Genomic DNA, 13,534 nt, shown 5'->3' with positions numbered 1-13,534 from the left:
TCAATGGAGCCTCGCAGACATGTGCTCGACTGCGGCGCTTTCCAGCGCTGCGATTTTCAAGCGTGGTCTGCTTTATTTTCTGTGTTTAGCGCACCTCTTCAATGACGTGGTGTGCTAAAAGTAAAATTGTGGCGCTGTGCCACGACTATGTGTAAGAAGCTTACATGTTATCACTAGCAGCACATGCATAGAGGAATACTTGTAGTCCCGAATATTCAGGAGCAGCACCTAGCTCCACCTACCCCACCCCTCTAGTCAATGACCTACAGCTCTCTGCTTATTACTATGCATAGTGCTGCCAATCATTGGCTGGAGAGAGGGTTGGGTGTGGCTAGTCTGCAGCTCATGAATATGCAGGACCAGTTCTGTGTGTAGCTGCTTCTAATAAAAACACAAGTTTCTCCTAAACTACTGCACAGATACATACAGCAGACATATCACTAATCCGTGTGACAGGCGCTACCTTATGGTGCCCTCAGCGAGGGCTGTAAAAAGATGGTAACAGATTCCCTTTAATATATACCAGTTATCAGAAATTAATCACAGCCTCCATATACTGTCCTCTCCGCCCCCAACCCACCATTACTGCCTCCATATACGGTCCTTTCCTCCTCCCCTCAGAGCCCTGCCATATACCCTCTCCTTCCACAGCCATACAGCCTTCTCCTCTGCAGACCTATAGCTGCACAAAGTTTTGCTGCAAGGGTGCAGAAGTCAAGCCTGCATCCCCTACTTCCCTCGGTCTGCCATTAGCCCCACCCACAGAGGCCAATATCAATTTAGAAAGTCAGAATTGTGCCTCAGCAAAAAGGCGATCAAATTCAATTAACTGCCCTTATAAGCAAAAGCAATTCAACTTCACAGCTTGGAGTTTGCAGCTGCTCAGGATACTTGGTATACTTTTTTCACTTGAAGAATTGGCTTAATACTAAGCAAAAAAAACTAATTCTGGAAATTACAAGGGGTTGTCTTGGATTACAAAGAAATATCAGCGCTCCCCCTCCCAGACATGGCTCTACTGTGCTGACCAAGTGATTCAGGCCAGGCTGCAATACCGGACACAATCCATTGACAAGAGGGGAGCAGTTTGAGGAAGCAGCAGACCATTTGCCGCATGTAATTTCCCTGCAGCACCTCCACAGGAGAAAGTGGGTATTACATAATCTTCATCTTCCCAGATCAAGATGTTTTTGTAACCATTTTTCAAATCTAGCTAGTGAAGATCCTGAGCAAGAAAGTGCCCCTATTAACATTAACCTAATAGGGTTTCTAAAAACCTATTTCCTACCCCAGACCCCCACTGTAACGATACAACGGGTTAAACAGCCATATAGAAGTTTTACAGTAATGCTACCCAGAGCGCTATGGAAATCAGCAGCCACAATATCCGCACAACACTGCTTGAACTAAAATACAACTTGGATGAGAGTTGAGGAGGTCGCAATACAGGAAGTTCTTCAGTTTGAAATGAGGAGATTTTCCTTCCAGACTCTGGCGGCTCAGAGGAAGATTATTCATCCCTTTTCCAGCCTCAAATCACATACTATAGGCCGGCAAAATGATTCACCCGACTCCCAGAAAGCCTCCGTCTTCCTGGCGGTGGTAACACTTAAGATCAGCCTTTGTTACATCTCCCACCCCCACAACTTGCACTTTTGCTATCCACAACATTGTAGCGACCTCCTTTGTAACACAAGTCACTTTCCTCCTCATCTGCTCTCCGCTGCGCTCTGCAACTGGCTACATTCTTTCCTTCCTAAGCTCCAACGTGAAAGCAGATGTTCTTCATTTTGCAAATTATGTTATTGAGAAGAGACTTCTTGGGTCCCAACCACCACATTCACTGACTGACACACAGACTTGTTACTCTTCACTACAATGGAAGAGGCAGCTCTATGCACTGCAAGGATACTGTTAAAACCCCGCTTAGATTCTGCACGAAAACTCTGTAATAAAGAGTACACCCTGCAATAAGTCTGCCATGTGTGGACTCGGGGCTTTCGGTTTACCTGTTCCGTTTTGGGACAGGGAAACTAAAGTTAAATAGTTCATTTAAATCGATTTAAAAAAAAAAATGCAACCTGAATTTTTTATTTTTTTTTTTTGTCACCTTAATTGGGGGAAAAAAAAAAACGGAACAGAGAACTAGAAACCCATAAGTGAGCCCAAACTGAGATGTGAATGGGGCCTTACGCTGCGCCCTTATTTTTTATATTGGCATAGTCCTGCTGTAGCCCACTTTTTGACCTTAAAGGGGTTGTCTCACGCCGAAACGGGTTGGTTTTTTTTTCAATAGGCCCCCCGTTCGGCGCGAGACAAATCCAATGCATGTGTTAAAAAAAAAAAAGTTTAGTACTTACCCGAATCCCCGCGCTGCGGCGACTTCTTCCTTACCTTACTAAGATGGCCGCCGGGATCTTCACCCACGATGCACTGCGGGTCTTCTCCCATGGTGCACCGTGGGCTCTGTGCGGTCCATTGCCGATTCCAGCCTCCTGATTGGCTGGAATCGGCACACGTGACGGGGCGGACCTACGAGGACCAGCTCTCCGGCACGAGCGGCCCCATTCACCGCACAGCGCAAGCGCATCTAAAATCGCCAGAAGACAGCGATTTTAGACGGATCCATGGCGACGGGGGCGCTAGCAACGGAGCAGGTAAGTGAATAACTTCTGTATGGCTCATAATTAATGCACAATGTACATTACAAAGTGCATTAATGTGGCCATACAGAAGTGTATAACCCCACATGCTTTCATGAGACAACCCCTTTAATGTTACTTTAGTTTCATGCTCCCTTGCTGACCGGGTATAACTTCTCCCACACCTGATTGGTCTCAGGATCCCGACATCAGAAAGGTTCTTGATACATCAGGAGGTTCTCCATTACTGAGCTCTGAACTCGGGGGTACCCACAGGATGGGGGGGGGGGGGGGGGGTTTACTTTTCAAAGCGCAGGCATTGTTTTAGCCAGATTTTACAGTAAAAATAAATAAATCTTGGTATTTGTATAGCGCAAACTTATTCCGCAGCGCTTTCAGGTAATTACCCCCGACCAAGCTGGTTCTCATTTTACCTAAGCTTGGAAGGCTGAGTCCACCTTGAGCCGACTACACGAATCATGTGGGGATTGAACTTGCAACCTTCAGGTCATGAGCGAGAGCTTACACTCTGCCACACAAGGCTCTGCACAGTAGATGTTCCCGTAAAAAAATGAACCATTCCCCTTTGCCTGTGCAATAGCCACATTTATGGCACAGGGGCATAAAAAAAAGTCTGAAAATCCAAAACCATTAATTTGAATGGGTGTAGAGTTTTTTTTCTTTACTTGGATGAATAATCCAAGAAGAAGAAATGTTTTATTTATTTATTTTTTTAATCACAGCATGTCCTATTTTTGTCCAAGTCTTAATAAAAGTAGTGCATGTTACCATTTGGTGTCCAGCACACGGACGGCGGTTCCCAGTGTGGTCTAAAGAGTTGCAACTTTTAAGTTTGCAGGTGTGCAAATAGCCTTTCGCAACAAACATTTCCTGATTCCGGGAATCTTCCTCTCCATCCTCCTCTAGTTGTGATGGGATTAGGTTTATGCTTTACTTAATGAATCGATCTAAAGTCACTGGATTTAAGTGCTACATACAAGACTAATCTGATAATTCAGGTTCAAGGTCTTTTGCAAACCAAGATCCTCAGGAGAAAAGAAGCTTGTAAATAAGCTTGCGTTTTCCTGGAAAACATAACCATCCCCCCCCCCCCCCCCCCCCCCAGTATTAAAAGAGGCAAACTTTAAGAAGAATCGTAGTTTAGATTGTAATCAACACTATACAGATTTGAAGCAGCAATCTGATACTACCCTAAAAATAAGACCTACCACCAAAGTAAGCCATAGTATGATTTTTAAATAGTGTCCAGGCAGATAGATGGATATATAAAACATTTTTGGAGCAAAGCTTAACTTAAGACCCTGTCTTACTTTCGGGGACTACAGTAGTCAGATGATCACTGCAGTCCACTAGACCACAAAAGAGCTGATCCTGCTGGGAAACGTTTCCATTGCAGCGCCCTCTACAGTGAAGCAGCAGTGTTGCATGCTATCATTTAAAAACCTAATAGAGCATATAGACAGGGGCTGTTGTGACTAGTCAAATTCCGCGGTCTATCAGGCTCTGTCATTGGACGGGTAAGTCCTTGGCTGGCACTCCGTTTTCCCCAAGAGAGAAGACCCGAATGCAAGTGTGAAGAAATCCCAACGCCACGTTCTCATGCAGCAGGAAGTCTCCCTTACATTGCCGGGGGTATTCTCTACACAACCACGTTACGTCCATGCAACAAGTACTTACTGACCTGCTGACGGATGTCACGCTACCAACGTACACAACCCTATTCGTTTTAGTCTATTGACCCATTCAGGCGGGACGACCGCTGGCGTCACCGATAGGTTGGTTAGGGCTCATGCAGGCGTGCAGACAGGCAGATCACCGCTGGCTTCTCACTCAGCGCTTCATACTATACGAAGCGGCGAGCATTAACACCCAGCGAGAAGTCAGCGATCCAGCGACGATTTTCATGCCGGTTGAAGGTGAGCTACAAGACAAATAGTTCATGATGGCTGTACATTAAGACGCGATGATTAACGTACAAAGTCATTCGGCTGAACGAATTTTGCGTAATAATTGTGTAAGTGGCTCTTAATGTAATCAAGAGATGACGAAAGAAAACACACAAGCTTGTCTGCCACGATAACAATGCAGTGAGTAGATTATGCCACACACTAGGGGTCCCCAGTGCATATTAGGGCCGAAGTACGGAGTAAATGGCTAACAACCAATCAGGTTGAATCAGCGAACCCAAACAACCAATCAGGTTGCTGGAATTGTGAATCAGAACCAATCAGGTTGCTGGAATTGCTCCATAGTAATATGCATCCCCAGACTGTTTTTCCCTCTGTCGTTAACTCCTCCCAACATTCTGGGAGTTGTAGTTCAACTACACCTGGAAGCCACTGCTGTATACTATTACTGCAGTGACAGGTGATGCTGCTGCCCATCCATTGTACTTGTATGCAGCGAGACTTGCGCTGTTCGCTTAGTAATATCCAGTAGCAGTAAGGTCACTGAAAGAAAACCCATTACCTGCTGGTATGCCGTTCCCCTGAGAGGACACCCTTATCCCCCACCAGCACCCACGAGCCACACGGCCTCTCCGATCTGGTGCAAGATACAGATAGTACCACAGATATATAGCTAATAGGGTCAACATGACCAGCAACAGACTAGACTACATTAAAGGGGGGGGGGGGGGATTCTGCCCAAAGTCTGACATCAATAAGGCATATATTAAAGAGTAATATTCACACGTACCACTTTGTTTTACTTTAAGTGTTCAGAGAAAAAAAAAAAAAATCAAAAATGCATGACCTATTTTGGAGCAGTTTTTGGACAAAAATGACCGAAGTCATTCTACAGTTGGTTTAGAAATAAAAAGTTGCATGATGTGAATGCAATCAGATTTTAACACCGGTAACCATGAAAACCATCGTTTTAAAAAAGTACAGGCACCAAATAGTCAAGCCAAAAAAAAATTTAAAAAAAATACCGCAAATGCACATCTAACTAGTTTGCAGAATCAAACTGATTTCGCGCCGAATCGGTAGACGCTCACGTGAGCACACCCTAATGCTGGATTTACACAGGCAAGTGTAATGTAGGAGGAACATCGCATCCAGATTGCATTCATTTAACCTGCAACTTTCATGTCTCTGGGACGCAACTCCTCATCAACACATATACCAGCACATCCGTATACACTCACGCAAAAAAAGGGTTTAAAAAGGGCATGTTCCAGTATTTGGGGGGTGGAAGCACATCATGCACCTATAGGAAATCATGGGCGAATCTTGTAACAGAATCACCCAGAAATAGGAGATTCTGCGAGTAAACAATGGCGCATGTCATTTAACCCATTGAAAGTACTTGGTTTACTTTATAAGCGCGAGTTCTGTGCATCCTGCGATCACACAGGACCCGCACGTGATCGCCTGTGTAGCCACACCCCAAGAACGGGCGCTACACCTGCACACCATTACCACTACTTGGCATGGTTTACACTTTCTCATTAGTAACGGGTGGCTACATGGGGCATTGCAGTAAACTACTCACTTCAGCAGTGTCAGCTTCACCCGGCATTCATGATTGTCCCCAGAGGCGCAACTTAAAGCTTCTGGACCCCAATGTAAAATCTATTATGGCCCCCAACTACAGTGCCTTATTCCTTATGGGCCCCCTAAGGCTCCTGGTGCAACCGCATCCCCTACAGTTAACGCCAGAGATTGTGCCTCAAGCTAAAGGTGATCAGGGCCGGTAGTCTAAATGGCTGACCCGATAGAAACCATTTGGTGGTGTTGGGGCCCAATGAGGTTGAGATATCGCATGAAGGCAATTCCCAAACCGCATTTTCCAAATAAATCCACAATTTTTGATGGTTTTGAGTCAGAAGTGACTCCAGCAGGAAGGAGACGTACAAGTTACATAAGGTTATTTCCCCATTCCTCTTGAATCCATTTCTGGCTCTAGCTCAAAGAAAAAAACTGCAGTGGCGGTTTTCTTAAGACCACCACGTGTGAAGCCCCCGTTAGACTAAATTCACATCTGCGGTGGGGATTCTGTTTCGCTGTTCCATTATGGAAGCAGAAGACCAGAATCCCCGGGATGAAGTGATCCATCTCATAACCAAACTGCTCCGAACGGACCCCATTGGCTATAACCGGGTCCGTTCGGTTCCTGCACGTCGCCGGCATTCTAACCAGACCAAAAACTGCGATGTTCACAACTTTCACCCGGCAATTCATGCCAGATCTGCGCCGGTAGCTCTGAACAGGACCTGCAATGCAAATGTCAGCCTCCCCTTCACTTTATACCCTGCGTTACAGTGTAGCGATGAAGCATAGTCCTGCCTTATAGATGCCCACAGACAGTGGAAGCTCTGACCGGACCTGGTAACAGAAAGCTGGACGGCGACTCACTATCGGAGAAAGTGTTCCTGCAGAGGCCCCCGTAGAGCCCTGCAGCGTGGACCAAGAGCCCAGGCGAGTATATAGGAAGAGGAGAGGCTCTACAGAGTCCTGGGGACCCATATAGCAAGGTCTCATGTTCCTACACAGGATAAATCCCAATTTATGGGGGATCACATAGGGGCACTGGTGGCAAGTCCATTTTTCCATAAGTATCTTTATGCCTGAGAAGTTCTTAAATAGAAGCACAAAAAAACAAAAAAAAAAACTATAACTCTGTAAAGCTGCACATTGTACCACACGATGGAATATATCAGCTGGGGGCAAAAATGTATGGAGCAACATAACATTCTCGGGTCATGATTAGGGGCATTTAAAGGGCAAAGAGGACTTGGGTAAAAAAAGGGGGGTATTATATAGTAACAGTGATTGCTGGGGTCTTCTATAGCCAAGGTCCACTATAGTGAGTTCTCAGCCCCCTGTAGTGTTTGCTGGGGTCCCGTCCGGGACTCTCTAGGGGGACTGCTGGGGTCCCGTCCGGGACTCTCTAGGGGGACTGCTGGGGTCCCGTCCGGGACTCTCTAGGGGGACTGCTGGGGTCCCGTCCGGGACTCTCTAGGGGGACTGCTGGGGTCCCGTCCGGGACTCTCTAGGGGGACTGCTGGGGTCCCGTCCGGGACTCTCTAGGGGGACTGCTGGGGTCCCGTCCGGGACTCTCTAGGGGGACTGCTGGGGTCCCGTCCGGGACTCTCTAGGGGGACTGCTGGGGTCCCGTCCGGGACTCTCTAGGGGGACTGCTGGGGTCCCGTCCGGGACTCTCTAGGGGGACTGCTGGGGTCCCGTCCGGGACTCTCTAGGGGGACTGCTGGGGTCCCGTCCGGGACTCTCTAGGGGGACTGCTGGGGTCCCGTCCGGGACTCTCTAGGGGGACTGCTGGGGTCCCGTCCGGGACTCTCTAGGGGGACTGCTGGGGTCCCGTCCGGGACTCTCTAGGGGGACTGCTGGGGTCCCGTCCGGGACTCTCTAGGGGGACTGCTGGGGTCCCGTCCGGGACTCTCTAGGGGGACTGCTGGGGTCCCGTCCGGGACTCTCTAGGGGGACTGCTGGGGTCCCGTCCGGGACTCTATAGTGCGCGCCGATGAGTCACCCGTCCCCGGACAGCAGAGCGCAGGCTGCATTGCTAAGTTCCCGGTTACCTTGTAACATGGTCTCCAGCTTCTTCCTATCCACTCGGAATCTCTCCTCTCCCCACTCCGGGTCGTGGGAGGCGGGAGAGTCGTCCTCGGAGCCGGGCAGCGGGGAGTCGGTGCTTCTCTCGCTGTTGGAGCCCGGGTCGGACTGGATCATGTATCCGCTCATGGAGTCGCACTGAGCTGCCATCGTACCGCAGAGTGAAGGCGCCGAAGTCAGCGCTACCAGCGCCCGACCATATACACAGAGCCGCCGCAGGGAGAGCGCCGGGAACCGCTATGTGCAGGAGGACCGGACTGCGCGGGGTGAGCTCCCTCTCTGGCGGCCGCACACACTCACAGCCAACTACAGGGGGAGCTCCGTGACGTCAGCGACACACTTCACATGGAGAGCAGGGGGGCCGTATATATGTGCTCGGACGGGGAAACTGACACATGTGTGCTCACTGAGGGGGAGATATAGAGCCATATACATACATACGCTCACTGAGGGGGCGATATATATATACTCGGACTGAGGGGAAACTGACACGTGTGCTCACTGATATATACAGATATATTTATATATACACATACAAACACACTCTCACTGAGGGGGTGATGTATGTGTGTGTATATATATATATATATATATATATATAATCTGTTAATGTGTGCTCGGACTGAGGGGAAACTGACGTGCTCACTGAGGGGGGAGATATATATATGTGTATATATATATATATATATATATATATATATATATATATGTGCTTACTAAAGGGAAAGATATATACATATGTGCTCATACTGCGGGTAAACTGACATGTGTGCTCACTGTGGGTGGAGATATATATATATATATATATGTGTGTATATATGTGTGTGTATATATATATATATGTGTGTGTGTATATATATATATATATATATATATATATATATATAAATACACACGCTCTCACTGCGGAGAAACTGACGTGTGCTCACTGAGGGGGGAGATATGTGTATATATATATATGTGTGTGTGTGCTTACTGAAGGGAAAGATATATATATGTGCTCATACTGAGGGTAAACTGACGTGTGCTCACTGATATATACACATACAAACACACTCTCACTGAGGGGGTTATATATATATATATATATATATATATATAAATAAGTGTGTGTGCTCGGACTGAGGGGAAACTGACACGTGTGTGCTCATTGAGGGGGGAAATATAGATCTATATACATACATACGCTCACTGAGGGGGCGATATATATGTACTCGGACTGAGGGGAAACTGACATGTGCTCACTGAGCGGAAATATATATTTATATATATATATATATATATATATATATATATATATATATATATGTACTCTCACTGCAGAGAAATTGACATTTGTGCTCACTGAGGGGATATATATATATATGTGTGTGTTTACTGAAGCTGGAGATATATATGTGCTCGTAGTGAGGAGAGTCTGACACGTGTGCTCACTGAGGGGATATATATATATATATATATATATAAATACACACACACACTCTCACTGAACCGGTGATATATGCACTCTCACTGAGTCAGTGATAAATATATGTACTCTCATTGAGGGGATGATATATATTATATATATATATATATATATATATATATATATATATATATATATAAATTATTCTTTATTTGTATAGCGCCAACATATTCTGCAGCGCTTTCCATGGAGACAGAGGGGTGAGGGGCCTGCTACAACAAGCTCACATACTACAGATAATAGAGTCATACAGAAGGTAATGGGGCTGGAGATGTGCAGGGTATGGCGAGGCGGAGAGTGAGGGAGGCTATACACATGGACAATGGTCAGACATAAGCCGTATAGTGGCTATATCACTGTGACTGCAGGGGGTGGTTGGTTACGGCTAGCAGGGATTGCAATCAGTAGGACAGGGAGCATGTTATCAGGTGGGCTAAAGAGGGTTTGGTTTAGGGGATGTGGTATGCCTCCCTGAAGAGGGGCGTTTTTAGAGCACGCCTGAAATTTTGTGTGTCAGTGATTGCCCAGATAGATTTGCGTAGTGCGTTCCAGAGGACCGGTGCTGCTCTGGAGAAGTCTTTGAGGCAGGAATGCGAGGTTCGAATTAATAGGGCAATTAATCTGATTTCGTTAGTGGAACGGAGGGTGTGGGCTGGGTGGTGGATTGAGATGAGGGAAGCAATGTAGGGTGGCGCTGCACTATGAAGGGCTTTATGGATTATGGTGGTGAGTTTAAATTGAATTCTGTATTTAACGGGCAGCCAGTGCAGTGACCGGCACAGGGCAGAGGTGTCCGAGTAGCGGCTGGACAGGACGATGAGCCTGGCTGCTGCATTCAGGATGGATTGGAGAGGGTAGAGTCTGGTGCAGGGGAGGCCGATCAGCAACGAGTTGCAATAATCGAGCCGAGAGTGGATGAGGGCAACTGTGAGCGTTTTTAGTATGTCCATGGTGAGAAAAGGGGTAGATTCTTGCGATGTTCTTGAGGTGCAGCTGACATGTTCGAGCGAGAGACTTGATGTAGGGGGTGAAGGAGAGATCGGAGTCGAATATGACCCCAAGGCAGCGGGCGTGCTGTCTGGGAGTTATGGTGGCGCCACACACTGAGATGGAGATGTCAGGATGAGGTCGGTTAGTGGAGGGCGGAAACAGCAGTAGGTCAGTTTTTGAGAGGTCCAGTTTTAGGTAGAGAAAGGACATAGTATTAGAGACAGCAGATAGACAGTTGGTGGCGTTCTGGAGAAATGTTGCTGTGATGCCACGGGAAGAGGTGTATAACTGGGTGTCCTCAGCATAGAGATGGTACTGAAAGCCAAATCTCCTGATGGTTTGTCCAACAGGGGCTGTGTAGATGGAGAAGAGGAGGGGGCCAAGGACCGAGCCCTGGGGGACCCCAAGAACAAGGGGAAGAGGAGGGGAGGTAGAGCCAGCAAAGGAGACACTGAAGGAGCAGTCATATAGGTAGGAGGAGAACCAGGAGGGAGCAGTGTCCTTTAGTCTGATGAAGTGAAGCACACTGAGGAGGAGTTTATGCTCAACAGTGTCAGAGAGGAGGAGAGGTCGAAGAGGATCAGTAGGGAGTAGTCATCCCTTGATTTAGCTCTCAGGAGGTCATTTGACACTTTAGTCAGGGCGGTTTCTGTTGAGTGTATGGGGCGAAAGCCAGACTGTAAGGGGTCAAGAAGAGAGTTTTCTGGAGATAGCTTATGAGGCGAGAGTAAACCAGCCGTTCTAGTAGTTTGGAGAAGAAGGGGAGATTTGAGATGGGTCGGTAGTTGGCAGCATCGGTTGAGTCAAGAGTCGGTTTCTTTAGCAGTGGGGTATAAGAGCATGTTTGAATGAGAAGGGGAAGATGCCAGAGGTCAAAGAGAGGTTGAATACAGTGGTGAGATGGGAGAGAACCACCGGGGAGAGGGACCAGAGAAGGTGTGAGGGAAGAAGGTTACTAGTGCAGGTAGTGGGGAGAGCAGAGGAAAGCAATCTGGAGACTTTTTCCTCTGTCATTGGCCGGTGTACAGACAGTGAGCAGGAGCTAGATGCAGTATGGACCAGACTAGGATTGGAACTAGTCTGGGATTGGGAAGTTATTTTCTGCCAGATGTCATCGATTTTCTTTTTGAAGTAAGCAGCCAACTCTTCAGCCCTGAGATCCATCACTGGGGGTTGTAATTTTGGGCAGTTATCGGAGATTTCTTTATAAGCACAGATGCTCGCAGCAACGGAGCGTCTTTGGGCATGAACCAATGAAAAGGGTTTTTTACCGTTTAAATTTTGTGCTATTTCAGGTGGTAAAAAAAAGCAGGACGATTGGATCCCCCCCTATCTTTTTTTGCACATATAAAAACTACGTGCGAGAAAACTAGTGCACGGCCCATCTTTACTCGTCCAAGATTTATGCTAGTGAGAACAAAACCATTGGACTCAATGGTTTCATTTCATCACGTTTTGCAGGCGTGATTTTCGCAACCGCAAACCGTGGCAAAAATACAATCATGTGTTTTAGCTCTTATTGATGGGTCGTTCACAGAGATGGCTGTTGTAAGTTACAGGGTGTAATGGTGACATGCTCCTCACAAGGCAGTCAGCAGGGAGGACAATTAGGATGAATCCAGAGAAATAATCCACACAATATCCGTGTGGAAATTGACATGCGGTTGGAATTAATTTCTGCAGCATGTCAATTTTAGCACCATTTCCACTGCAATGGCTCCTCCATATAGCAGTTTGGTTGTCTGCATGTTGAGGGAAGTGGTGCATTTTCCTGCCCTGTTGTATATGACTATTTTCTGTGATTTTTTTTTTTTGCCTTTTTTCTGTGTTTTTGATTGATGTTCAGGTAGAGACTCACAAAACAACGAGGACCCTTGACGTGGGCTTGTGAGTTGTGTATTTTGCCCAAAATGTTAACCAATACATTGTATTAATCGGTATTTGTTGGTACATATCAATAACATGCAATGCGGCTTTTAATGTTGGTTGGAGCCCAGACTGCCAGTATCGTTCATCTGTAGGGTGCAGGGCAACCCACCATATTGAATTATGGTGTAGTGGTCTGAAACACCTATTTCTGGCCCCTCCATAATTGTCATACATGTCATGTCTTTAGTGTGGATGCACTGTGCTAAGTGTCTTGTCTGCTGTTATGTGTATTGCACAGCTTCAACATGTAAGAGGTTAATGTCTGAAAGTGGCTGGGATATGTTTGAAAAGGTATCAATATTTGTCTAGTCACGTGATGTCTGCACCCTATAAATGTGAATGATTGGGGTGTGGTAGAGGGTTCCTGATCTTCCACCGTTGAGAGTGGAGTGCCGGCCACATGGGGGTACCTTCAACCCTCATGAGGTGAAGTGATGAAAGAAGAGGAGAGGTATCCTGAAGTCCTCTATGCCAGTAACCGCCTCTCATGAGACAGTGAAGTGAGGAGTCCACCATGCAGAGCTGTCTTCAAGTACTGAGTGAGTGTCTGTGGCGTGTTCCTATCCCCATCCTCCTCCGGAGTGTTTCTTTTCCGAGAGTGGTACCTTACAGATAACGTGGACTGTAGGACCGGTTTAATCCCGTGTCTCCTCCCTGATCCCACAGTCTCTTTCTTTTTTGCACTGTTATGTAAAGCTGTACTTTGCAAAGCTTCAAGTAAAGTTCACCGTTATTGCCCATTTCCAGTGACTGATCAAGTTTCAACTGTGTGTGTGGACTCTCTTCATTCAACCACCAGGTACAAGCTACGGCGTGAAGCAACTGTGGCGTCACCCGTGACAATTCTAAAGTCTACCACACGTATAAAGGTAACCACTGTCCTAGTGTTGCCTGGAAGAAGCCTAGCA

At 46.8% G+C, this 13,534-nt stretch overlaps 1 protein-coding gene across 3 annotated transcripts in view; it reads right to left on the bottom strand.

Annotated features, from left to right (window-relative positions):
* Positions 1-8,505, bottom strand: part of BICC1 (BicC family RNA binding protein 1) — a 221,854-nt gene extending 213,349 nt beyond the window's left edge. For all 3 annotated transcript variants that reach the window (XM_066600784.1, XM_066600786.1, XM_066600785.1), the window contains exon 1: positions 8,206-8,505. In XM_066600784.1, coding sequence (XP_066456881.1) covers positions 8,206-8,389 — 184 coding nt within the window. In that variant the 5' untranslated portion in view covers positions 8,390-8,505. The remainder of the gene's footprint in view (positions 1-8,205) is intronic.
* Positions 8,506-13,534: the final 5,029 nt, after the last annotated feature.

The sequence above is a fragment of the Eleutherodactylus coqui genome, chromosome 4 (assembly GCF_035609145.1).
Source record: "Eleutherodactylus coqui strain aEleCoq1 chromosome 4, aEleCoq1.hap1, whole genome shotgun sequence".
Classification (NCBI taxonomy): Eukaryota; Metazoa; Chordata; class Amphibia; order Anura; family Eleutherodactylidae; genus Eleutherodactylus; species Eleutherodactylus coqui.
Note: the sequence above shows the minus strand (reverse complement) of the source record. Positions and strands in the feature narration are given on the sequence as shown.